The following is a 27,959-nucleotide window of genomic DNA, read 5'->3' as shown; positions in this document are numbered from 1 at the left end:
CTTGACCTTTGGACTCTCAAAAGTGACAAGTCCAAACCCCTTTGGACTCTCAAAAGTGACAAGTCCAAACCCCCCACCCCATATATACCCTCATCACCTGAGGAAGCACTTCTTTAATCAGCTGGAAAGGGCTAGCTTAAAGAACCCCAAGTCAAGGGAGCTGAAGCAGATCTGGAACTCCAAGCTTCCCCCTCACCTCCCTGCCCCTCACCAGCCGCCTCTGGTCAAGTGACCAGGCTGTCAACTAGCTTCTCCAGGATAAGGTTTCAGGTCAGCCAGAGTGTATAAAGACAGGTGCCAAGCCAGAGGCTGCAGGGACGACAGCAAATGACAGAGGGGTGATCAGGTCCCTGCTGCCACCTCCTGGGATGGAGCCCTGAGGAGCCTTAAAGAGACCCTATGCTTCCCCCACTTTGGCTGGACTCACAGGTAAGACCCCACTCTCCACCCCACCTTCCTCCTCCAAGTTCTCCCCTCGCGGCAGCCTACGGAGAGCAGCCAGGAGCTGTCAGGGGTCGCTAACCATAGCAGGACAGAGCCGGTAGAGGTTGAGTCAAGATGAGGGAACGGCAGCCCTGATGAGGGCACTATGGCGGGGCTGGGACTCCACCCCAGCTCCTGTGTCACTCACCCAGGACTCACTTCCCCCTTGCCCTGCTGGCTGCCTCTGCTGTGATTTTGCAAATCCCCATAGATAAAGAGGTGGCTTTCTCCTTAGTCTGACCGAGAGTCCCCAGGATTCCCCCAGAGCATAAAGCCCTTTCCCCATGAGGCCCCCTCTCCTGAGTAGGGGGGCCACCCCAGCTCTGCTCAGACAGCTTCCTCAGTGGGGATGCAGTAGAGGCTTTGCCAGGAGGGTGGAGTCAGGCAGCGTATCTCAGAAAAGGGGCTTCTGATCCCTGCTTCAGAGCCACCACAGAGAACTTGTTTCTAATGCAGATTCCCAGACCCCAGCTCAGACCTGAATCTCCGGGGCTGAGGGCCAAGAATCCACTCTGTAAACAAGCAGCTCAGGGATCCTGAGCTCTCCCTGAAGTCTGAGACTCTGGGTGGTGGAACAGGAACAGGTGCTAGACAGACCTGGGCTCTAATTCCAGCTCCATCCCATTAGCCTTACAATTAGCTGAAGCCCTGGAAGCCCCAGGGCCCTTGTTTATGAGGACAATCATAGCCGCTACCTTGTATGCCGTATAAAGGGGTTGAACTAGTCAATGCCTGTAAAGCCCTCAGCACGGTGCCTGGTGCAGGAAGCACTCGGCAGATGTTAATGGGGCACCACGACTCTGGGCGTGCAGGCTGAAATGTCCCATCCCTCACGTGCCCCAGCAGAGCACAGGAAGGAGGGTCCGCTCTACACTTCACCTTTGCCAGTGGGAAAGTTCTGCTGGCTGCTAGGGCTCCCTGGGTACCAATTCAGGAGGCTGGAGTAAAGGGGGAAGGAGGTTAAGGAGCACTGGCCTCAGGGCCCCTGCCTGTGCCCACCATTGTGGCCTCCCCCCTGCCCTGCCCCCACTTGACCAGTGAAAGTCTAGAGCCCTCCGCACCTGAGTCCACTCCACCCTCCTGTGGGGGGCTCGGGACAGCCTCTGGAATAGGCTCCAGCTTCACCCTTGACCGCTGCTCTTGACCAAGTTCAGGCTCCAACACCTCTTGCTGCACCATCCCTTCAGCCTCACTTGTCTCTGAGCCTCCAGTCCATCCTTGACACCTGCACCAGCCTGATCCAAACACAGGTCTGATGGTGTCATTTCTCACCTTGAAAACACCAACCAGTCCCCATTCTCGCTAAGTACAGCTGTGGCATTTGAGGCCCTCCACCAAAGAACACTCAGACCTTGTTGCACATTTCCCCACCTCAGCAAGTGGGGTCCCTTGGTCAACTGGTCCTCCCTGGACCCCTCTGGCCCTGGGCCGTCCCTGTACCAGGCTGCACAGAGAACCAAGATAAGTAGCCCCAGTCCCTGCTTTGGGACACCCCCCCCCCATCTAGGTAGGAAACCATTGCAGTTAATGAGTTAATTCTAGGGACTTCTCTGGCAGTCCAGTGGTTAAGACTCCACGCTTCCACTGCAGGCGGCACAGGTTCGATCCCTGGTTGGGCAACTAAGATCCTGCATGGCGCGCAGCGTGGCCAAAAAAAAAAAAGAAAACCAGAGCTAATCCTAAAGAAGGTGTGGGACAGAGGCAGTTGAGGACAAAGGAGGTTCAGAAGGGAAGCCGTGCCTGATGGTTCAGCCCCTCTGGCCAGAGGACACAGGTGGCCCCTGGGAGACGGACCCAGCCCATGAGGCAAAGCCCACCAAGTGCTCCCTGCAGGGCCTGGCCCATCGCAAACACTCCACTGCCAGGGGCCAATGGCAGGGAATGCACTGAGTCACACAGCCCTGGGTGGGATCCCACCTCTGCTCCTCAGTTCCTAACTCTGAAAGTGGAATTAAAATACCTAACTTGCAGGATTCTTCTATTAGAGCCTGGGTGGCCACCAAGGTTTTGAAAAAGGGACACTTGTACAACCAGCAAGAGACACTAGAGAACACACCTCCCAAGGGCCTCCCTGCCCTGAGAGTCGGGCCCTCACATTCCTGAAGCCGAGGTTCCCAGCAGCGCAGCTCCTGTCAGAGGAGGGGAAAGGCCAGGGCTTGAGGGAAGAGAGGCTGACAGGATGCAGGCACTGGCAGCTGTTCCCACACACAACCAGGCACTTTCATTCCAATCCCAGACAGAGAAGCCAGAGCCTCCCTGCCGGGGACTGAGCCTGCCTGGCAGCTGCTGGGCTTCTGCAGGGCGAAGGGGAAGGAGGACAGTGTTCCCCCCGCACGCCTGCAGTGCTGTCCCCTCAGCCAGGCTCAGCTCCACACCAGCCTCCCAAGGGGCCAGATCCTCCTTGGACCTTCTCAGGGAGGCAACACAGAAAGGCAGGCAGACGGGCTGTGGGAGGAGCACTGCGTGCCGTGCGCTAGTCTCAGCCTCTCTGGGCACATTTTCTTCCTCTGCCAAACTGGACACCGATGCCCACCCACCCAGCCCTCCTCACCAAGCTCTTGTTCTATGTGCTTAGCACTTAATTCCCCAGAGAGGGGTTTTGCATGCAATTTAAAGGGCTTTGATGCCCTCAACAAAAAAGCAAGATGGTGGATATCCACACTACCACATCCACTGGGGCCCCTGAGTGGAATGAACGGTGAAGGGGGCCTTATTGCCACCACAAGAACCTGGTTGGAGCTCTGTGAATTTGAGGAAGTCTCTTTCCATCTTAAGCCTCTCTTTTCTCACCTGTAAAATGGGTTTAAATGCTGTCCTGCCCTCTTTCCAGGGCTGTTTCAAGCCTAGTAGGCTCTGACACTGGTGGCTGGTAACCCTGAGCAAGCCAACATCTCTGAGCCTCCATTTGCTCACACGCAGGGAGAGGAAGGGGGAGCCTACCCCTCAGGAAAGTTGTGAGAATTCAGTGAAATCGTGTGTAAAGCTCCACCGCAAGAGTCTCACACCCCATAGACATTCCCTCCTCCTACCCTAAGCGGTGACCTGGACTCTTGCACAAGCGCACGCCCTTCCCTGCACCTGGAACCCCCCTCCCACTTCTCCAGCTGCTGAAATTTTGCCCACCTTTCAAGGCCCTCCTCCCACCCCCCACCATGAAACTGTCCTAATTCTACCTCACAAACAAGAGGGTTTCTCCCTCCTTGGGGTCCCTTCTTGATGGTTCCTTCCTTCCAACATTGATCCAGCCCATCTTGCACTGCAGTTACGTGTGGGTGTGTCTAATGCCCCCACAAGACTCCTTGAGAGTTCCCCACGGGCAGGTCACACAGACTGTTTTTACTCATCTCCAGATTTCCTGGAGCGCCAAGCACAGAACTTAGCATGAGCTGGGTCTTAGGGAGGTCCATAGGCCACGACAAGGACTTTGGACTTTGTTCTGAATAACTAGGCGGGGCGGGGGCGGTTGGAGAGCTTTAAAACAGGGGAGTGACATGATCTGAATTATGCTTGGACACTAGGTTAGGTCCCCATCCAGAAAATCTCCTCCTGCATTTGCTGTCCAGGCCTAACATTCCAGAATCGGTGCACAATTCCCTTTATGACTCAGTAATTTCAAAATGCATACAATCCTTATATGTAAGCTATATCTCAATTTTTAAAGTTTTAAAAATAAAAGTAAAATGTTAAGTGCAACTTCATGCCGGGAGAGATCAAAATAAAAGCACCCCCTTCCCCGGGGCAGGATTCAAAAGTCGTCCCTCCACACTATGACCCAGGCTTCCAGACTGGGATCCAGTGGCTGGTGAGCTCCCATCTCAACCCATCCTCCATCTCACCTCCTTCATTCCCTTTGGATAATTCTGCACCTATCTGTGTTCCTGAATGTAAGCTCCTTGGGGGCAAGGGCCAAACATGATTCATTCCATATCTTTCCTCCCCTAGTACCTGCCATAGTGTTCAAGAAATAGCTGATCATTAAGATAGTCACTTACACCTTAGCATGAATTAGAAACATCAGCTCCTTCTTAAGAACAGACTTTTCTAGGGAAAGGCGACAGCAAGCATAAGAGTCCAGGGAGCCATGTGGGTTGAAGAGACAGGACAGGGAGAACCAGAGTTGTAGACCACAGTCCTGAAAGAAGCCTCAAGTGGTCACCCCTATCTTTTGGAATCCATTTCACCACTGGTGAATAGGTAATATATCATTCCCATTTACCCAAGAGAGGTTAAATAATGTATCTAATGTCCCTCACCCATTAGTAAGCCATGAAGACAGGGCAGGAACTCAGGTTTCCTCACCACAGGACCAGAGTTTTTCTATTACCATAGAGAAGGGGGCACACAGTCAGCCCACTTAACAGCTAACTCTATGGGACTGGCCCTGGCTCCAGGGGTGACAATGCTGAAGGGTCCAGGATCCCAGCACACTGGGGGGCGCCGAGTGTGTGAGTTGGGGTGCCCATGGGCATGAACTGCCAAGAGATGGCATCAGCACCAAAGGCCTGTGCCCGCTTCCCAAGGTAACCAAGGCTAAACCAGGACCCTCATGTACACATGCCCCTGGTCCACCAGCAGTAAGATGGGTGCAGGCACAAGTGCACCCCTGGGGGCAGGGAGGGGGCACAGTCCCCCTCAGAGCCCTGGGGAGGCCGAGCAGCAGAGGGGCCCAGGGTCAGTCACCACCCCCCCACCCCCGTCCCTTCACAGCAGAACACCAGCCCGGGAGTCCTACAGTGTTGGGAGGAAACATCTCTAGTCACAGGCTAAATATCTTTGGTGACAGAGAAGCAATCACAGGCTGAGAAGGACTGTGTTTGTTTTAAGTAAAGAAGAGTACATTCAGGCAGGCTTGGAGGAAACAACTATAACCCCTCATCCAAGATGGCTAGCAGTTTAACTGAGCCATGAGGCACATTTATTTTGTTGATTTGGGACGGCAGGGCCTAAAGCGATGAGACTTGGCAGCCTCTCTCTCCATACACCTCAGGGAGCAGGCCTTTCGCAGGAAGCAGCCTGAGGCTGGGGAAGGAGAAGGGGGTTGGGGGGTTGCCTGTCGCTGCCTGAGCCTTTATACAGTGAAGACCCACCTCCAACCGGGAGGGGAGGGGGTCAGGGTGAAGATGGCAAGACATAAGGGAGGAAAGTGACCTGTTCTTATAAGTCAAATCCACACAGCTAAGCACAGCCATGCACAGGCTTTTCCCTTATAAACACCCTCCTGATGCTGAGGGGGGCCTGGGGATGGACCCAGAGGGCATGGGTTCTATCCCCTCCTCTGGCCTGTCTCCTGCAGCCTCCTCCATGCACTGAAGCCCAGGGCTGTGCAGCAGCCTCTCTCCTTGGACCTCCGCTGGGCCCTGGAGGGACCGGGCAGAGCCCCAGGGACCATGGTTGGACTGAAGCCTTCAGAGGTGCCTCCCACAACGGCTGTGAAGTTCCTGGGGGCGGGCACAGCGGCCTGCTTTGCTGACCTCCTCACCTTTCCACTGGACACGGCCAAGGTCCGCCTGCAGGTAGGCGCCCTTTGGCCGAGGGTCATTACTCCCATCAGCGGAGGGGCTGAGTTCTCCACCAGGGCACCTGCAGTGTCTGCCCGCTCGCTCTTCCTCACAGTGGACCCTGAGCAGGGCACTCACCCCACTGCCCACAACCCTGCCTCGCCACCTCCCCATCACCATCACCCAAGACCAAAAGATCTTAGTTCCTTGGCAGGACATGCCAGGGCCCTTCATGGCCTTGCCCTACTTTGTAAGCCAAAAAGTGAGAAGTAGAAGTAAGGAATTACTGGGTGAGCTTGGGCAAGCCACTGACAATTTGTACCAAGAAAAACAATCCACGCTGTTCTCCCTGAGGATCCAACACCACACTGTGTACAACAGTCTGTGGGCTGGAAACTGCTACACAAAACTGTCATTTTTACTGGGATGTGATGCTGTGATCATGCTTTTCCAAGGTCCAGCCCCAAGCAGGCCCCCCTGCACACAGCCCCATCCACCCCCCCACCCAGCCCCTCACACCGCTGCGGGGTGTCCCTCAGATCCAGGGGGAGAACCAGGCGGCCCGGAGCGCGCAGTACCGCGGGGTGCTGGGCACCATCCTGACCATGGTGCGCACCGAGGGCCCCTGCAGCCCCTACAAAGGGCTGGTCGCCGGCCTGCAGCGCCAGATGAGCTTCGCCTCCGTCCGCATCGGCCTCTATGACTCCGTCAAGCAGTTCTACACCCCCAAGGGATCGGACCGTGAGTGCTGAGGGGGTGGGCGGAAGCAGAATCTAGGCTGTGGGTCAGAAGGCCAGGGCAGTGCAGACTCAGAGGCAGAGCTGGGGCGTGAGAACTTGGTAACATGCTCATGAGAAGACTCTGAGCCTCCGTTAAGGAGGCTCCAGAGCCTTGGCCCAAGAGAGGAAGGCATCAAGCAGGGGAAGCCCCCAGAGATCAGCGTCAGGCCCGGAGAGGTGCTGGGTGGCAGAACACTGGCCCACTCACTCTCCTCCTCTCCAGACTGCAGCATCACTACCCGGATTTTGGCGGGCTGCACCACTGGGGCCATGGCAGTGACCTGTGCCCAGCCCACAGATGTGGTGAAGATCCGATTTCAGGCCAGCGTGCACACTGGGCCCGGGAGCAATAGGAAGTACAGCGGGACAATGGATGCCTACAGGACCATCGCCAGGGAGGAAGGGGTTCGGGGCCTGTGGAAAGGTGGGTCTGGACTCCAGGTTCAGGGGGTCTTGGGCAGTGATTTCCCTACCCTAGGGCTGGAGCAGGGAACTGGGCAAGGGGGGAGCCCAGCACGTGTATTTCAGCGACTCTAAAGAAACATCCCAACCATTGCAACATCCCAGCTGACCCGCCACCCTGCCCCAAATTCTGTTCAGTTTGCCAACTCTTCACCACGTGCAGGACTGTAAGGGAGAGAGAAATGAATAGAAGACATCCTCGTGGCTCTCACAGTCACACAGAGGAGAGGGGACATGTCAAGGAGCAGCTATTCCACAGGGCAGGATGTGCTGGGATCACGCGCAGGGGCAGGGCCGGAGGCAGGAGAGGCCATGCGGGCTGGGGGTTGGGGCGGGGGGAGGTGACGCACAATCTAGGCCTCAAAGGCTGAGCCGGCTCAGCAGAGAGTGAGGGAAGGGCCTCCCCAGCAAAGGCCCACGAGGATGACTGCAGGGCATGGAGAAGAAACAGAGGCCACTGGGGGAAGCAGCCATGAGGAGGGGGCTTCCTTGGGAACAAGGCTTTAGGGTTCCCTACGTGTCTGAGTGGTGGCCACCTTGACAAATGCTGTTGTCTCTCCCACATGTGGCTGGGGCTCACGTGAATCTTGCAGAGGAAACAGTGACCCAGTGAAGGTTAAAGGCAGGACACCTGGGTCACAGCCTCACTTGCTGTGTGCCTTCCTGGAGCCCAGCCCTCATCTGTGAAACCGGGGCAGTCGGGGGGGTCTTGACGCTCTCCAAGGGCCCTGCCAGGGCTCCATCCTGTCACTGTTCCAAGAGCCTAGCCTCCCTCTTCCAAAGAAAGGCTTCCTTTTCTGCCTCTAGCCAGGTCTCAGGGAGGCATATTTTAATTCTGATAGATATTGCAGATTATCCTCTGAACTGTGGCCCAAATACAAGAGGGCCTCTCTGTTTTTTGTCTCTAAGATGGACATGGATAACCTGAGAGTTTTTAAACATCAGAAAGGAAAGTATGGAATCTGCCCACCTGAGGTGGGCTCCTCTGAGACCCCTGGAATGGGGCACCATGTCCCCCCAACTGGGGCCTGTGGCCTTGCAGCCAGGGGTTCCATTTCTCCTCTTCCCCACTCATCAGCCCCACCCCCTCCCTGACAGGAACTCTGCCCAACATCACGAGGAATGCCATCATCAACTGTGCTGAGATGGTGACCTACGACATCATCAAGGAGAAGCTGCTAAACTACCACCTGCTCACCGGTGAGGCCCTGGGCTCCAGGCAGACGGCCCTCCCATAGCAGAGAGGGAACCCGGGACGCCAGAGAGTGGGCACCACCCACAGGCAACTGGGCTTCAGGAGTGGAGGGAGGCGCAGTGCCCAGCACATCACTATGATGAGTAGGAAAGAACCCCGGACAGGAGGCCCGAGACCTGGCTTCCAGCCCCGTGCCACCTCTCCCCGTGCACCTTTAAGCAAGGGTCACCTTCTCTGACTACAGTTTCCTCCAACTAGGTGGTTGGACTGGATGACCTTCCAACCCTGGGACAGCCCAATTCTGTTTTACGAGTCCTTACCAAGAGCTCCGCCCTGGGCACTGTGAGAGATTTGGAAAACACTATCCTTACACTCAGGGAGTTCACAGTTTCATGAGGGACAAACAGTGGACACATATGAAACAGAAAGCAAGGGCACGCCTCATCTCACAGCCCAACATTTGCTCTTCCCTAACCTGCGACAGACAACTTCCCCTGCCACTTCATGTCTGCCTTTGGAGCTGGCTTCTGTGCCACAGTTGTGGCCTCCCCAGTGGACGTGGTGAAGACCCGGTATATGAACTCACCCTCAGGCCAGTACCGCAGCCCCTTCGACTGTATGCTGAAGATGGTGACCCAGGAGGGCCCCACAGCCTTCTATAAGGGGTGAGCCTCCCCTCCTGCTGCCAGTACTCCCTCCTAGAGAAGCAGGCCTCCCTCCCCAGCTCCCTTCCTTCCCGCCATGTGGATTGTGTCTACCATGGGTCCACCTGGAAACACACTGGTGAACAGCACAGGTGTAAATGCCACAAAGGACAAGTATAAAGACCTACGGAAATGATTTTTAGAAAGAGTGGACCAGGTCTGATTTGGAGAGTCAGGGAAGCTTATCTGAGAAAAAGGTTTCTAGGCATAGGTCAAAGTGCTATCCCCAAACGTCCTGGGCAGGGGAGGAGGAGGGAAAGGTGGTTGGTAATCCTGAGACTTTTCCCTGACCCACCGCCATCACTGTGGACCACCACAGTCGGCAGCCCTAGTGCCCAATGTGCTTCATGTTTTCTTGCTTCTCTGCCTTGGCATTTACTGTTCCCTCTGCCTGGAATGCCTTTCCTGCGCCATCCACATGCTCTACATCTTAGCTGTCCTTCAAGACTAGTTCAAATGCCACCTCCTCCCTAACACTCTCAGGTGTAAACTTTCCCCCTCTGTGAACTTCAGTGATACTTCCTCCACACCACTTTTATGGGATCTACCACTTCCTACTTTGTATCAATATTATAGTATTTGTAAGTTTAAATTATCCCCCATGCTAGAGTGCAGGCTCCTTGCAGCCAAGGACTGTGGCTTATACAGTTGACCCTTGAACAATGCGAGGGTTAGGGGCATGGACCCCATGCAGTTGAAAATACGTGGACAATTTATAGTCGGCCCTCCATACATGAGGTTCCTCCATTGCCATGGTTCCTCCATATCCCTGGTTCCACATCCACAGATCCAACCAACCGCAGATCATACAGTACTGTAGTATTTAATATTGCAAAAAGATCTGTGTATAAGTGGACCCTCACGGTTCAAACCTGTGTTGGTCAAGGGTCAACTGTATACATCTTCCATATCTCAGAGTCCCCAGCACCAAGGCAGCACTCTATAGTGTAGTCATTAACAATCATCGTGACTGCTAAGTCCCTAAGTATGAGGCCTTTTGCTAAGCACTTCACAAATACTATCTCACCCCCCTGAACTGGGCCGTGTTCTCCACATTTACTGGGGAAGAGACCGAGGCTCAGAAAGGTCACGGAACTTGTCCCAGCTCACAAAGTTTGAACGGCAGAGCCACGGCTCAAACACTGACCGTCAGATACCACCCACATCGTCCATCCCACGCTAAGCTCTTTGCTTGGCCCTCTTACCTCCACCACTGAGGATAGTTTTCTGGCGTCCAGCGTTAGATTGGGCCCAACAAGCAACCATGTTCTCGACCCTGGGATGACGTCACAAAACTGAGTTCCAGCTGACAGTTCTTTTCCTGTAAGTGCCGCCATCATTTCACTCTTCAGCTGTAGCCACTTGTCTCGGTTTGTACTTTCACTTGGCAAACATTCACTGAGCACCTTGCGGGCACTGGGCCCTGTGCTATGCGCTGTACCTTAACTCATTTAATCCTCTCGACAGCTCCGTGCGGTAGGTGTTGCTGTCCTCATGTTACAGATAAGGAAGCTGAGGCTGAGAAAGATTAAGTTCAAGAAGCTGGCCAAGCTAGGATGTGAATCCAGGTCTAACGCCAGAGTTCACCTTCGTTGTCCCCGTGCTATACGCCCTGTGAGGGGCCCAGGCTGAGGGTTCAGGAGAGGCCTTGGTGGGAGGTTCTGGTGCCCAAGCCGAGTCCCACGGAGCCAAGAGCGAACAGCCCGGCAAGGAGAGAAGGAGATATTCCAAGCAGAAGGAGCAACGTGGGCAAAGGTGTGGGAGGAAGCGTCTGGCAGGAGCTGAGAGGACCAGGAGGGGATTAGCGGAGAGAGAGGCTGAAGAAGAGGCAGGGGCCGGGCCGCTCCCCGAGTCTGCGAAGCACAGCCGAGGGGGGCTCTCGCCCAGCCGCGCTACCTACCGCAGGACAGGCAGGCTCTCCGGAGAGCAGCTAAATTTGGTGTCACGTTGTTTTTGCCCCTCCAGCTGGAGGCCGAGGTCTCCACAGGGGTGGCCACTCAGGTTGTAAATGAGCCCAGAAATACCCAGCAGCAGAATGGAGTCAGGTGGTTTTAACTGAGCTACTTAACCTCGGTTTCTGAAGAGAAAGAACTGGCAACAATCATAGCTACCTGATAGAACTGTGAGAATTAACTGCCTGACACAGTAACACGGCTCAAAATGTTAGTTTTCTTTCCTTTCCCAACTCCAGCTTCTGCCTAAATTCCTTCAGTAGAGAAGAAAATGACTGAACAATCTCAGAAAATGCTCGTGACTAACAGAAGGCTAGTCCTTTGGCACCAGCACCGAGTGGGGAGAGCACATAGATCCATGTGGGACTCCAGTCCACCCACCTGACCATGTGGTTATTTCTCTCATCAGATTTACACCCTCATTTTTGCGTTTGGGAGCCTGGAATGTGGTGATGTTCGTCACCTACGAGCAACTGAAACGGGCCTTGATGAAAGTCCAGATGCTACGGGAATCTCCATTTTGACTAAGACGAGGCCACTTGGTACTTAACTAGGACAAAACCAGTTAAGGATGGAATAAAGCAGCGGGTCCACACACACAAGGACGTAGACCCACACATGTTTACAGAACTGTTTACTTGCTGCTGACTCAAGAAACAGAAGAGGAGGAAGGACTGTGGTCTTCAGTGCTTTGTCTTAAGAACACCTTTGTTTTGCACTGACAACATGGAAAATAAATTACATTAATTTGTGAAACCCATCAGGTTGGATGCCTAACATTTAGGCAAGGAAAAACAAAACATCCATTTGGATAAAACGGAAGTTTGCAAACTTACGTCCCCTGAAAAATCTGATTAGACGATGAATTATAAACAGGAAAGGGACAGGAGTGGCATGCGATTCACTTCGAAATCAGCTAAGGAGTCTACAGGGGCACCGCCAAAGCAACACAAAGCTTTTGACTGCAGCCTTCGGTTAGCCATGCATCATCAGCTATATCTGTAGCGTGCCTGCTGTGTAGAACCCGCTGGGATTCCAGGAAATGTGAGAAGAAAAGAAAACCTAGAACCTGTGTCAAAGGAGCACTGCTGAGCCAGTGTGAGGCTTAGACCCATAAATGTTTGCTGATGACACTGGAGAATCAAGAGGGCAGCCTCAGTCTCTTTCCTGTAAAATGGGAGTAATAATCCCTTTCCTCCTACCTCACTTGGGGTGTTTATGAGGATCAAGTGAGAAGGTGGGCAAGAAAGCACATTATAAAAGCAAAAGCTCTGTACAAATGTAAATAGAAGGACCATGCCTTGGGAAAGATTTTGTAGGTCAGTGAGGAAGTGCCAGGGAAGAAGTTTTTGAAAGACACAGTTGTCTAGAGGTGAGACCAAAGGAACCAGGGGTTTGGGGGCCAGGGGTGACAGAGAATGATGTGTAGCTGTGGGAGCCCCCCACTCCGTGCTGGACTGTGAGGCACCTTGAAGGGTGTGGAGTTTGGGGACAAAGAGATAAATACTGAGCTGAGAGCCTAAAGTACCAGGAATCAGAATTTTTGGAAAATTTACTATGACTCAATAAAGGAATTCACACCTTGAGTGTGGGAATGAGAATAGCCACTTTTCTGCCTTCTCTTTCTTGGATGGAATCACCCTTTCTCGCTTCAGGCTTCCTGTGTGTCAGCGCTGGGCCACACCTGGCCCACACACATACACTGCCTTCTGCCCTTCTGCAGGCTGGCTGCTCTGTCGTTTAGGGGTTCGGCACCTCCATATGTAAAAGGCAGGCTTGAACCAGATAACCTCCTTCTGAACTTAACTGGCCATATTTCACATTGATAATTGGGACCCAGAATGCCAGACTTTCTGCTTCTTAGCAGCCTGTGTGGCTCTGATGACAGAACTGGGTTCAAACCACAGACACACACACATACACACACACACACAACTATTAGCAACCTAACCATGGGGAATCCTTGCACCTCAGAGTCCTACAGAGAAGTGGGAATGACAATCCTCACTTTGCAGGAGGTGTCCTTCCCTACTCTGACTCCTCTGCACCCTGGGGAAGAACGAACATCCACTTCCCGAAATCAGCACTTCCCTAAATCTAAATCATAATTTTTGAGCATCTACATATACAAAGTGGAAAGTCCAAGCAAAAGCAAAAAAATAAAAATTATTTTGATTTAACGTCTGGTTCAGCTTTCAAATAAAAGCTATATTTAAAACTTTCTCTTTCTTTTGACTTGACGGCATGTGCAAATCATTTTTAAACACTTGGTCTTGATTTGTAAGTTCCTAGAGGCCAAGGACTATGCCTTCCATGAGTTTCTATGTAGCAATATTAACCCATCATCTATCCAGAGCACACTATTCAGATGATGCTGCTGAAAGAGAGGGGATAATGCTTCTGAGAGATATTTTGATTGAGATCAGAAGCCTAGTGACCTCCAACTTCAGGCTTTTGGGAGAGGGAAAACAAGATTGGTGGGAGGTCTTCTGAGGTTTTTCTGGGCAAAATACTAGATCTCTTTCCCCATTTCTTAAAGGCAGAGGTTGAACCAAATGACCTAAGACTAAAGTTCTGTGATTCTAAGAACTAAGAGCTTCCTCCAAGCCACAGGCATTCCCTTCCTAGTCCTGCCTCCCAATTTCTGCCACCAGGAAGCCAGGGATGCAAACTCCTGAGGTCAGATCACCAGCTGAGGCCAATACCCATTCCCCCACTGCACCCTCACAGACACCTACCTCCATCAAGTCATTCAAAATGTTACCAAACCGGGCTTCCCTGGTGGCGCAGTGGTTGGGAGTCCGCCTGCCGATGCAGGGGACGCAGGTTCGTGCCCCAGTCCGGGAAGATCCCACATGCCGCGGAGCGGCTAGGCCTGTGAGCCATGGCCGCTAAGCCTGCGCATCCGGAGCCTGTGCTCCGCAACAGGAGAGGCCACAACAGTGAGAGGCCTGCGTACTGCAAAAAAAAAGTCATGTACCACAATGTTCACTGCAGCTCTATTTACAATAGCCAGGACATGGAAGCAACCTAAGTGTCCATCGACAGATGAATGGATAAAGAAGATGTGGCACATATACACAATGGAATATTACTCAGCCATAAAAAGAAACAAAATTGAGTTATTTGTAGTGAGGTGGATGGAACCAAACTTGAATCCTCTCGCCCACACACAGTAAAGCTGACCTACTGACACTGGGTTGTGGTGAAGGAGAGTACAGCACTTATTGCAGGGCACCAAGCAAGGAGTTCAGGAAAGCTAGTACTCAAAACATGCGAACTCCCTAATGGTTTGTTTTGTTTGTTTGTTTTTGGCTGGGTCGAGTCTTAGTTGTGACACACTGGATATTTCGTCGCAGCGCACAAGCTTCTCTCTAGTTGTTGTGCACGGGCTTGTCTTTAGTTGTGGCACACAGGCTCGGTAGTTGCAGTGCATGGGCTCTCTAGCTGCAGCACGTGGGCTTAGTTTCCCTGTGGCACGTGGGATCTTAGTTCCCCAACCAAGGATCGAACCTGCATCCCCTGCGTTAGACGGTGGATTCTTAACCACCAGGGACCACTAGGGAAGTCCCACACACACACCAGGGATTGAACCAGTGCCTCCTGCGGTGGAAGCACAGAGTCTTACTCACTAGGCCACCAGGGAAGTCCCAGCAAAGCATTTTTAAAGGCAAAGTGAGGGAGGGGCATCCCAGGGTCTGTGAACAGCTTGTGCACAATTCTCTGATTGGTTGATGGTGAGGTAACAGGACGATGTCCCAGGGGTAACATTATCAATCCTTAGGCGCCAGTAGGTCTGGGGGCTATGGGCTCATCATCATCAAGTAGTTAATTTCTTCCATTTGGTGAGAGTTTTAACATCTGTAAAACTACTCAGGAAATGAGCATCAGATATGATTATCTAGGTAATTCACAGAGGAGCTAAAGCAGAGACTATAGGAGAGGGGTCTGTCCCAGGAAGGCCCCATAGGGTCCTGCTGGGTTATAGAAAGAAATCTGCTTTTTCACAAACTCTTCTATCAGGAAAAATGAGATAGTTTGACCCCTGACTCAGTCACATTAGTGACATAGTGGATTATTGACTTCACAGAAATCTTGTTAGTAAAAGTAATATGTTTAAAGGAATATTTTATTCAGGAGGAATGAATGTTAAGTAAGGAAATATAATTATACCTCTATAGATGAGTTATTTTGTGTCGGGACACTCTGAAAAGTACAGAGCGCTATACAAACCAAAGTATTCATTGTGCATACATCGTTAGCCACATGTTGAACTAGGTGCTGAGGTGAACGAGGCCCATTCTGCCTTCAGGGAGTTCACTGGGGTGGTGGTTGGTGGAGCAGAAGAGACAACGATGCAGTGTGATGAGGGCCACCGTAGGGAAATGCACAAGGCACTCAAGAGCAGAAACCCAGATGAAGGACACCTGACCTGGTTTGGGGCCCAGGAAGCTCCTTTGCAGAGGACACCTAAAGGACAGATAGGAGTTTTCCTAGCAAAAGAGGGGAAAGTCATTCTAGGTAGAGGGAATGGCTTGTACAAAGGCCTAGAAAGAAGCAAGAACAAGGGGCATCCAAGTATTGCCAGCTATCAGCATGGCTAGGTTGCAGACTAAAAGGAAGCAGTGAGAGAGATGGGGATAAAGAGGAAAACAGGGGCCCTGAAAGGCTGGAGAAGCCACATATTATGGACTGAATATTTCTGCCCCCAAAATTCATATGTTGAAGCCCCAACACCCAATGTGATGGTATTTGGAGTTTGGGCCTTTGAGAGGTAATTAGGTTTAGATGAGGTCATGAGGGTAGCACCCCCATGATGGGAGTAGGGTCCTTATAAGAAGAGGAAGAAAGACCAAAGTGCTCTCTCTCCACCATGTGAGGACACAGTGAGAAGCCTGTCTGCAAGTCAGGAAGAGGGCCCCCACCAGGGAACCTAATGGATGGGCACCGTGATCTTATTTCCCAGCTTCCAGACCTTAATGAGAAATAAACTCCTGTTGTGAAAGCCACCAGGTCTGTGATATATTGTTATGGCAGCCTGAGCTAAGACACCACCCTAAGGAGTCTGGGGTATTCTGAGGGTAATGTGGAGCCGCTGAAGTGTTTCAAGTAGGGATGACTGACTGCAGTGCAGAGAATGAATTAGTGGGGTGGACTCTGGTCACAGGAAGATGAAGCTGTTGTCACAACCCAGACAAGAGTATTGGAAGTGGGAGTTGAGTGAATAGAATAGTAATAAAATCAATAGAAGATTCCATCTGGAAGGAGTAGTGAGAAAAAAGAACAATGCTCACATGTTCTAAGTAACTTAGAAATACCCTCAGTAATATTCCCAGCAAATCATTTTTTGGCCTCTGAACCAAACCACTTGGGTAGTAGCAGACTCACCTTCTCCAGCTCTGCCTAGGACAGAGTTTTCTGATAATGAATCAAAGGCACAGATCTTGTAGCATTTATTGCTTTGCCGACTTCTGTTATTTGTTAAACATATGCTGGGTCTGACATACATAGGGGACTAAGATGCCCCTCCGACAGGCTCCCACAACCCTGGTCACACTGTGCCCACCTGTCTGATGGTCACACTAGCCTATAAGTTCCTTGCAGGCATGAACAAGGTATTGTTTACACTTGTATCCCTCGCCCTTAGTAGAGTGCCTGGAATATTGCAAACTTAATGAGTGAATGAATTAATGTTTTAATTTTTAAAAATTGTAATAAAAGTCACAACATAAAATTTACCGTCTTAACTATTTTTGTGTTCAGTGACATCAAGTTCATTTATAATGTCGTGCAATCATCCATCCTGAGAACTTGTTTCATCTTGCAAAACCGAAATTCCATACCCATGAAACAATAACTCCCCATTTCCCTCTCCCAGGAAGCCCTGGCAACCACCATTATACATTCTGTCTCTCAATTTTACTGTTCTAGGTACCTCATATAAGTGGAATCATATAGAATTTATCTTTTTGTGACTGGCTTATTTCACTTAGCATAATGTCCTCAAGGTTCATCCTAAAGCATGTGTCAGAATTTCCCTCTTTTAAAAGGATGAAAAATATTCCATTATATATATATATGTATATGTATGCCACATTTCGCTTATCCATTCTTCCATCAATGGATATACTTAGGTTGCGTCTACCTTTTGGCTATTGTGAATAATGCTGCTATGAACATCGGTGTACAAATATCTCTCCAAGGCCCTGCTTTCCATTATTTTGGGTATATACCCAGAAGTGGAATTGCTGGATCAATTGCTGGATCATTCTGTTTTTCAATTTTTGAGGGACTGCCATACTGTTTTCCATGGCAGCTGTACCACTCTGCATTCCCACCAAGAGTGCACAGTGTTCCAATTTCTCCACAGTCTCACCAATACTTATTTTCCATTTAAAAAAATAATAACCCTCCTAATGAGTGTGAAGTGATATCTTGTGGTTTTGATTTGCATTTCCCTGATGATTAGTGATACTGAGCATCTTTTCATTTGCTTATTGGCCATCTGTATATCTTCCTTGGAGAAATGTCGATTCAAGTCCTTTGCCCAACTTTGAATTGGGTTTTTGTTGTTGTTTTTGGGTTTTAGTAGTCCTCTATATATTCTGGATATTAACCTCTTATGAGACATGTGATTTGCAAATATTTTCTACCATTCTGTAGGTTGTCTTTTTACTCTGTCGATTGTATCCTTTGATGCACAAAGTTTTTAATTTTCATGAGCTCCAATTTGTCTATGTTTTCTTTTTTTTTTAAATTAATTTATTTATTTTTGGCTGCGTTGGGTCTTCATTGCTGCGTACGGGATTTCTCTAGTTGTGGCGAGCAGGGGCTACTCTTCGTTTTGGTGCACGGGCTTCTCACTGCGGTGGCTTCTCTTGTTGCAGAGCACAGGCTCTAGGCACACGGGCTTCAGTAGTTGTGGCACGCAGGCTCAGTAGTTGTGGCTCGTGGGCTCTAGAGCGCAGGCTCAGTAGTTGTGGCACACGGACTTAGTTGCTCTGTGGCATGTGGGATCTTCCCGGACCAGGGCTCGAACCCGTGTCCCCTGCATTGGCAGGTGGATTCTTAACCACCGCGCCACCAGGGAAGTCCCTGTCTATGTTTTCTTTTGTTGCCTGTGCCTTCGGTATCACATTTAAGAAATCATTGCCAAATATAATGGTATGAAGCTTTTATCCTGTGTTTTCTTCTAAGAGTTTTATAGGTTTTTTGGGTTTGTGGGGTTTTTTTGGTCACGAGGCATGAGGAATTTCCCCAACCAGGGATCAAACCCGTGCCCCCTGCATTAGAAGTGCAGAGTCTCTCTAAAATAAATAAATTTTTAAGAGCTAAAGAAAACCCCTTCCTAAAATAAAATAGAGCTTTGCCTTTGAGAGCAAAAACAATGAATAATCTCTTTTTGCAGAGGGGGTGGGGATCTCTTGAGTATTCAAGTATACATCTCAATTCATGTCAATGGAATGAGTATGAACCTCGTAACAAAAACCAAAGTTAGAATCCCCGTTCTGATACTTATTAGCTATGTGACATGGGTCAAATTCTTGGTCTCCTTAAGCCTCAGTTTATTTACCTATAAAACATGGGTAATAATTTGACAGACAGCAAAAATCCACAGCTTTGTCAACTAAAAGTGGTAAACTTTGTAGGAAACAAACTGGATTCCTCATGCATTGTTGGTGGAAATGTAAGATGGTAGAGCCACTTTGGAAATTTTTGAATTTTTTAAAATATTAAATATATATTTACCATCTGATCCAGCCATCCTACTTTTAGGTATTTACCTAAGAGAAATGAAATCATATGTCCACACAAAGATTTGTACATGAATGTCAATAACAGCATTATTCATAATAGCCCCAAACTGGAAATACGTAATCCAAATGCCCATCAACTGGTGAGTACACAAACAAAGTGTTCTATATCACTGTGATGGAACACTACTCAGCAATAAAAAAGGACCAGACTGCTGATTCATGCATCAACAGGGATGAACCTCAAAAAACATTATGTTAAGTGAAAGAAGCCAGACACCAAAGACTACATTGCACTTATATGAAAATTTTAGAAAATGCAAAGCTGTAGAGACAGAAAGTAGATCAGTGGTCATCCAGGGCTGAGGTGAGAGAAGGAAATGACTGCAAACAGACACAACACAACTTTTGGGGGTGATGGAAGTATTTTAAAACTGGATTGTGGTCATTATTGCACAACTGTATAAATTTACTAAGAATTAATTAAATCATATACTTAGCAATGAGTGAATTGTATGGTATTTAAGTTGTACCTCAATAAGGCTATTAAGAGTGCAAAAGGTTATGACAGTTCATGGCAGTACTACTGTAATAGACAAAAAGTGGACACAACTGAAATGTCCCATCAACAGTAGAGTGAATACGCTGGATATACTCATACAGTAGAGACTATACAGCAACGATAATTAAAGATCTACAACTTCATGTAACTTGGCTGAATCTCACAAATTTAATGTTGAGTGAAAGACAGAAAATAGTACAATTCCATGTATATGATGTTTAAGAACAGGCAAAACAAATATTTGATGTTAAAAATCAGTATAGGGGGGCTTCCCTGGTGGCGCAGTGGTTGGGAGTCCGCCTGCCGACGCAGGGGACGCGGGTTCGTGCCCCGGTCCGGGAGGATCCCGCGTGCCGCGGAGCGGCTGGGCCCGTGAGCCATGGCCGCTGAGCCTGTGCGTCTGGAGCCTGTGCTCTGCAACGGGAGAGGCCACAACAGTGAGAGGCCCGCATACCGCAAAAAAAAAAAAAAAAAAAAAAAAGATCCTGCATGCCACAACTAAAATCTGATGCAGCCAAATAAATAAATAAATACATTTTTAAAAATCAGTACCGTAGTTATTCTCTGGGAAAATAGTGACTGAGAAGGGACATGAGAGGTTGTTTCTGCGGTGTTAATAATGTTTCTTTTTAAAATTTTTTAGCTTTATTGAAGAATAATTCACAAATAATGTTAATGTTTCTTGATGAGTGCAAATTATATAGAGGCATTCACTATATGAGAGTTTATCAAGCTGTACACTTATGATTTGTGCACTGTTTAATATGTACGTTATACTTCTATAAAAATTGTACTTAAAAGTGCACTCAGGGCTTCCCTGGTGGCGCAGTGGTTAAGAATCCACTTGCCAATGCAGGGGACCGGGTTCGAGCCCTGGTCGGGGAAGATCCCACATGCCCAGAGCAACTAAGCCCGTGCGCCACAACTACTGAGCCTGTGCTCTAGAGCCCATGAGCCACAACTAATGAAGCCTGCATGCTCAGAGCCCGTGCTCTGCAACAAAGAGTAGCCCCCGCTCACTGCAACTAGAGAAAGCATGTGCACAGTAACAAAGACACAACTCAGCCACAAATAAATAAAAGAAAATAGATAAATAAAAAAAAAAAGTGCACTCAACTTGAAGAAGGGACCACTGGTTATCTCCAAGAAGTGTGTGTGTGTGTGTGTGTGTGTCTGTAGGGATGATGAGAGGTGCTAGCCACGTAGAGATCTGAGGGAAAGTGTTCCAGGAAAAGGGAACAAGCAGTCCACAGGTCCTATGGGAAGGAGCTTGGCATGTTCAAAGAACAGAAAAAAAGACCTGTGTGGCTGGCGTAAAGTGAATGAAGAGATGAATGTGAGATCATTCATTTATTCATTCATCAGACATGTAAGAGTTGTGCCAGAAGCTGACATGTCAGAGGACAGCCAACTGTCCAGAAAGTTTGGCAGAGAAAGAAAGGAGAAAAAATAGCCACTGTAAAAGGAGTAGGAAAGTCCTGAGGTTATCTTTTAATTTACACACACACACACACACACACACACACACACACACACACACACACACACACACACACACACAGTAGAAGAAAGGAAAGATTGAAGATAGGAGGAAAGGTCCTAGAGAAAACAGAAGAGCATAGAATAATGCGTGCAGGTAGGAGGGATCCCTCTGGAAAGGATATGGTAAACCTAGAAATAAAAGAGTCACATAGGCAAGAATTTTGAAATGGAGAGAAGCAAAATGAAGGCATTCTCCAATCCTTTCATTGAAATTTGAGGAACAGTCACATATGAGAGTAGATTAGTGAACCTGCATAATTATTTACAAGAATGATGATTTTAATTTTAAAAGCTCTTTTTTCCTTAAAGTATAATTTAATGAAGAAACTGAGATTCTCTGATGCACCCCTGACACTGTTCTCTGCCGTGCTGAGCTGTATGGAGCCCTCACCACGGGGCAGCCGGGCATTCTAAAGTGTAAGGCACCAGGCCTCCTCCAGGCTCCCCACCAGCTGTCCCAGGGCCCTCGCACCATGGATAGGAAGTTCCACATCAGGCACAGCCACTCACGGAACAGGCTGCCCACCAACACGTGATAGGGTCTTGGAAATTCACAGAGGAAATATGCAAAGCAGATTGTCCTCTACATACCCACAGTCAGTTATGATACAGAAATATAACTTAAACACGTCAAGGAAGATTGAATGCAAATACTTTGAGGAACTATTACAGTCGAGATTATTTCACGCTGTATATTTACCATTTATTGGGTATTGTGGTAAAGGGTCTGAGGATAACACCATTATCATATTACGCTGAGATTATAGAGGACATTATGAACAATGAAAAAAGTTATGCTTTAGGAGTTCCCTGGTGGCCTAGTGGTTAGGATTGCGGGCTTTCACTGCCGTGGCCCAGGTTCAGTCCCTGGTCTGGGAACTAAAATCCCACAAGTCACCTGGCGTGGCCAAAAAAAAAGTTATGCTTCATTGACCAATTTTATTAGGGCTGACTATCTAAGTTTTCTTGGCAATAAAAAGATAGCAGTACATTGATATTATGAATCAGTGTAGATCATCAAACTTTTTCTTTTTGAAATTTGAGGAATGGTCACATCTTCTACCAATAAAGCCAGTGGAAACTGCCAAAGAGGCATGGTGAGTGGTGTAGGCTGGTCAGAACTCAAAAATGACATAAAGATGTGCATTTTGCCTGAGAAATATACTCAACTCTCTGAATCCCTATATTACAATATGCTACATAGTTTATACAACAAAGGATTTATTTGAATGTGTCAATATCTGAATTTTATTCTCCTGAAGGTTTTGTAATGAACTGAGTTCAAGATGACTAGGTGATTACTTTGAAACTTTATATTTCTTTCAATAGATGAGCATACTAATGTTGCAGAGCTTGCAAATGTCCTTGAGATAGACATGTCACTGGCTAAGAATGTTTCCATGTATTGCTGCTTGGGCTCTGCCCCTAAGAAGAGACATAAGTAATAAATGTGCAGCAAGTACATTCGTCAAGGTGCAATGTTCCATCTGCAAAAAGATTTAAAAGGACTTTCCATCCACAAAAGATACTCTTTTTATTCGATATAAGATGGCAATGAAAGGGACTCCCCTCGTGGTCCAGTGGTAAAGAATCCACCTTCCAATGCAGGGGATGTGGGTTCAATCCCTGGTCGGGGAACTAAGATCCCACGTGCTGCAGGGCAACTAAACCCGCGCACTGCAACTACTGAGCTCACGCGCTTCAATGAGAGAGCCCACGTGCCCTGGAGCCCGCGGGCCACAACTGGAGAGAGAAAACCTGCACGCCACAACTAGAGAGAAGCCTGTGCGCTGCAACGGAAGATCCCATGTGCCGCAACTAAGACCTGATGCAACCAAAATAAACCAAAATAAATTAATTAATTAAATTTAATTTAAAAAAAAAAAGATGGCAAGGAAAGTAGGAGTCCTGAAAAGAAGTTTTGTCAGCTCTGGTACTGATAGAAATAGTCAAGATCCAGCTGACACAGCCAGTATAAGCAATTTGGATCTGCCTACAGGACTCACAAAGCATATTGCTTGCCTATTTGACTCAACACTTTCCTTTGTAATGATGAGAAATCCTGTACCAAAAGTTGGCAGACTTTCACATAAGTCTCTGGACAGCTTCCTTACAGAACTAGAAAAGGTTCAAAACACTGATGAAGAAAAAGTGCAGATTGCAGAGATATTTTGATCAGGCACTCACTCTGAGAAACACCATACTGTCTCTGTATAATAATGATACAGTCACACAACTACATAGCCAGAACAATCATTTATGGTTTTCTTCTGGATCTTTTAAAAGGTGTGAGAGCCTTCTTGATTCGGACCCTGTGACTTGCAGCAGAGTTCTAAACAAAATTACACATGGCTTGTTTCCATGGCTCCTCTCATTTATGAATACAGCCCATCAGCAATAGTGCTCCTCAGAATATTAGACCAGTTATCCAGAAGCCACTGCTCAGAAGTCAGATCCCTATTTCTTTTACTGGCCAAAGGTAGAAGACTTCAAAAACCATCAGATATATTTCAGAGCTAATACTGAGTATTAATAATGTTTTGGAGTCATAATCCTGAAGTAATTCCTACTTCAGATTAGCTCAGATGTTAAATGATGGGATGAGAAAAACCTTTTCCATTTGATTAAAACAGAACTATAAGGAAAGTTTGCTGTATCAATATGGATGTTCACAAAACACTGCAAATATTAAGGAATAAAGTGGGCTTGCAGGGATTTCTGTGAATGTGTCACCATATCTAAGCTTCTAGTCAACATGTAAACAGAAAACCTGGTGATGCTTCTGATGAGAAAGGAGAACCTGATTTACCGTATTTAACTTCTGGCTCAGCACAAATGAAGAATCCTGTGAAATGGTCATTGAGGAAGCAACAACAGATTCAACAACAAAACACAACTCTGATGTTGCCACAGCAGACGTGACTGGCTTTCTCTTAAGCTGTGCTTTGAAATTCCACTATTTAGCTCTGAATTAAATGAGAAGTTTGTAGGAAAACTGCTACATACAACTTTTGCAGAGAAGAAAGCCATCAAAGACTCTGACATTGCAGCATAAAATTCTCTCTACATGTCCTTAACTTTGCTCACTCATTCAGGGAAGGTGCTTCAACACTGGATATACACACTGAGGCCAACTTTTTCAAGTCCACTTTACCATCTTATGCTGATACGGGAGTTCTACTCCTTGTAAATTAGAGATGCCATCGTATCAGAATGGTTTAGAGTGTCACCTTCCTCACTTCTCACTGCTAATCTTCATTTGCAGTAATTTAGTTACACCATTTGTTATTCACACTTGGTGTCTTTTTTTCTTTCTTAAAGTGAGCTTTATAGTGCCAGTCAAAAAAACTATTCTGCTGGTGCAATATAACTTACACTTAATGATGTTAAAAGTGTGTTGTATTGATGTTTGGCAAACATTTAATTTTGTCTGGAGTCTTGCTCATTACAGCACATCCTAATGCAACAAAAAGCTCCTTTTTTTTTTTTAATTGATCCCTAGGTTGTTTGTTTCTTTTTAACAAAGAACTTTTTAGCAATCAGCACTGTACTTTTATTTTAAGGCAAATCTACACTTCTGGGTGTTTTTTGTTTTGTTTTCGTTTTTTAGGGGTTTTTTGGCCACAGCAAGCAGCATGTGGTATCTTAGTTCCCCGACCAGGGATTGAACCCAAGCTCCCAGCATTGGAAGCACAGAGTCTTTTTTTTTTTTTAATTGGGGTATAATTGTTTTACAATGTTGTGTTAGTTTCTACTGTACAGCGAAATGGAGTTCCCTGTGCTATACAGCAGGTTCTCATTAGTTACTTATTTTATACATATTAGTTAGTGTATATATGTCAATCCCAATCTCCCAATTCAGCCCACCTTCCCTTTCCCCCACTTGGTGTCCATATACTCGTTCTCTACATCTGTGTCTCTATTTCTGCCTTGCAAACCGGTTCATCTGTACCATTTTTCTAGATTCCACATATATGCGTTAATATACAACATTTGTTTTTCTCTTTCTGACTTACTTCACTCTGTATGACAGTCTCCAGGTCCATCCACGTCTCTACAAATGACCCAATTTTGTTCCTTTCTATGGCTGAGTAATATTCCATTATATATATGTACCACATCTTCTTTATCCGTTCGTCTGTCGATGGTCATTTAGGTTGCTTCCATGACCAGGCTATTGTAAATAATGCTGCAATGAACATTGAGATGCATGTGTCTTTTTTTTTTCTTTAATTAATTAATTTTATTTATTATTTATCTTTGGCTGCATTGGGTCTTCATTGCTGCCCGCAGGCTTTCTCTAGTTGTGGCAAGTGGGAGCTACTCTTCCTTGTGGTGCGTGGGCTTCTCATTGCAGTGGCTTCTCTTGATGTGGAGCACGGGGTCTAGGCACGTGGGCTTCAGTAGTTGTGGCACTTGGGCTCAGTAGTTGTGGCTCACGGGCTCTAGAGCGCAGGCTCAGTAGTTGTGGCACACGGGCTTAGTTGCTCTGCAGCATGTGGGATCTTCCCAGACCAGGACTCGAACCTGTGTCCCCTGCACTGGCAGGTGGATTCTTAACCACTGCGCCACCAGGGAAGCCCCCAATTTAATATTTAAAATGCAGGGTTTCTTACTTGACAACAAAGATTCATTAAAGAATTTAATCCAGTTTTGTTGTTGCAAATGTTCAAAGTAATTCTACCTCGTTTTGGGTGGCCATTTCCCCCACCTTTTTTTTTTTTTTTTAAGAAATCAAGAAAGAGAAGAACAAACAACAAAAAGTCATGGACTGGGGTGGGGGGGTCAGGGAGGTGTGGGTGGGTGTGGGGCAGTGGTTAAGTGGTTAAGAATCCGCCTGCCATTGCAGGGGACACAGGTTCGAGCCCTGGTCCGGGAAGAGCCACATACCGCGGAGCAACTAAGCCCGTGCGCCACAACTACTGAGCCTGGCTCTAGAGCCCGCGAGCCACAACTACTGAAGTCCCCGTGCCTAGAGCTTGTGCTCCGCAACAAGAGAAGCCACCAAATGAGAAGCCCAGGAACTGCAATGAAGAGTAGCCCCCGCTCGCTGCAACTAGAGAAAGCCTGCGCACAGCAACAAAGACCCAACACAGCCAAAAATAAAATAAATAAATTTACAAAAAAAAAAATCAGTGTCTTTCTTGTGTCTTTTTCATTTTCAGTGTTTCAAACAACGTTTTTAAAATTTTAAAGTTCCAAAACTATAAGTACATATATATTTTTTTTTTCAGTGAACTAGATGTGAAACAGGTTTGTAAAATGCACTTATCTGTACCCATTGTGGACAAAGAATGTCTGCCTGCCGTATCAGTAAACAAAGGATGTTGAGACTATCAGTCCATCAGCCACTGCAGCCATCACCAATGGTGCACCCTAAGGGGATTCATGATGGAGAAAAACAGGATATAATTTTATTTAGCCCAGACCCTTGCATCTTCCCGTACACAGAAGAGTGCTAAATTCATTAACTTGAGATATCTGGTTTTTCTTTAATTAGCAGTAATCTTTTGATGTTCAGCTACCTGGTGTTTTTGCAGAAACTCCTATATACCCTGGCTCCTCCCCTACCTCTTCAGAACAGTCCTTCAGAGGTATCTGAGAGGCTGTATCCTGGGCTTAAGGCCTCAGTAATGCCCCAAATAAAATATAATTCTCAACTTTTAGGTTGTGTGTTTTTTTCAGTTGACACCAAACATTCTTCACTTTCTCCATAAGACATCTTATGATTTGGATGAGCTGTACCTCTAAAAATCCAGAGGTAGAGTGTCTGTAGCAACACCCTGATCTGCCTGGCTCCATCCTAAGGAAAAGAGAATTTAACAGGACTTCTAAAGAAATCCATGTTGAATCCTGGTGATATCTACTTCTCTTTTTAGTATCCACACATCATCCTTTTAACAGTCCCTTGAATTTTGCTAGGGACGAACAAACATCTCATAGGTATATAGTCTTTGAAATCCAGATTCTTCCCTGTTTTGGCAATCAGGGCAACACATTTATTTCCAAGCCTTTGTTTTACTCTATTTTTCATGTCTCCTCAGAGATCACCGACCAGTTCAGTAGTCTCACCACAAACTTGCTGAGTATCCTGGGAATCCGTTCATCACAGCCAAAGACAGAAGCTTACATGCAAAAGCTAGGCCAGCAATGGATGGGAGACTCCACAGTGCCAGAAATAAATTTGTGGCTGGATTTCTCAGTTTCCACTTTGTTTCTGCCAGGATCATATGCTCAGTGTGTTTTTTTCTTTTCTGCTATAATTATCCAGTCCCATTCCAGCTACAGTCTCCTGGCTGACAATTCCTTCTGCTTGTGGACAAAAAATACACACACTGAGCTGATTAACCAGGGCTTAAGTCATGGCACACCATTCCTAACCGTATTACATTAGGCAGATGATTTAACCTCTTTGGCACGCATCTGTAGGTCAGAGGTTTATACCAGCCTCACAGGGTTATGTGAAGTATCCACACTGAACCTGAACATAGTAACTGCACTCACTAAATGTTCATCTTCCCAGATCCTCCCATTACACTTCCCAAGGGCACTTTCAACAGCAGCCCAAACAGCATGCATTGAGCCTCTACTATATGTCAACTGAAGAAAAACACACGACCTAAAAGTAGCGAGTTAAGTTTTATTTGGGGATCTTACTGAAGACAATAACCCAGGAGACGGCCTCTCAGATAGCTTTGAGGAACTGCTCAGAAGAGGTAAGAGAGAAGCCAGGATAAATAGGAGTTTTTTGCTGGAAAAAAAATGTAGTTGAACATCAAAAGATTACTGTCAATCACAAAGAACAGACATTCAAATTAATGATTTTAGTGCTTTTCTGTATATGGGAAGATGCAAGAATCTGGGTTCATTTAAATTATTCCTTAGGTATGCAACTTAACTATCTAGGGACAATAGAATCCAAAGCACAGAATACTTCCTGTTTTTCTCCATCCTGAATTCCTTTCAGGGCTCACGTGGGTGGAAGGCTGCCGTGACTAATGGCCAGATCCTTATGGACCTGGAATGGT

At 47.5% G+C, this 27,959-nt stretch overlaps 1 protein-coding gene and 1 pseudogene across 3 annotated transcripts; both read left to right on the top strand.

Moving 5' to 3' along the window:
* Positions 1–289: 289 nt before the first annotated feature.
* Positions 290–27,120, top strand: UCP3 (uncoupling protein 3). 3 transcript variants are annotated; one of them, XM_060159989.1, is made up of 7 exons: positions 290–429; positions 5,777–5,996; positions 6,521–6,722; positions 6,984–7,184; positions 8,321–8,422; positions 8,902–9,082; positions 26,976–27,120. In XM_060159989.1, the coding sequence occupies exons 2-7, from the start codon at positions 5,871–5,873 to the stop codon at positions 26,995–26,997; spliced, it is 834 nt and encodes a 277-aa protein (XP_060015972.1). In that variant the 5' UTR covers positions 290–429; positions 5,777–5,870; the 3' UTR covers positions 26,998–27,120. The 3 variants fall into 3 exon arrangements, with proteins under 3 accessions (XP_060015972.1, XP_060015969.1, XP_060015970.1); XM_060159986.1 differs by lacking the exon at positions 26,976–27,120 and adding an exon at positions 11,483–12,676; XM_060159987.1 differs by lacking the exon at positions 26,976–27,120 and adding an exon at positions 11,313–11,475.
* On the top strand, positions 21,405–23,511 carry LOC132525909 (protein FAM91A1-like; annotated as a pseudogene).
* Positions 27,121–27,959: the final 839 nt, after the last annotated feature.

Source organism: Lagenorhynchus albirostris, chromosome 9 (genome assembly GCF_949774975.1).
Source record: "Lagenorhynchus albirostris chromosome 9, mLagAlb1.1, whole genome shotgun sequence".
Taxonomy (NCBI): Eukaryota; Metazoa; Chordata; class Mammalia; order Artiodactyla; family Delphinidae; genus Lagenorhynchus; species Lagenorhynchus albirostris.
Note: the sequence above shows the minus strand (reverse complement) of the source record. Positions and strands in the feature narration are given on the sequence as shown.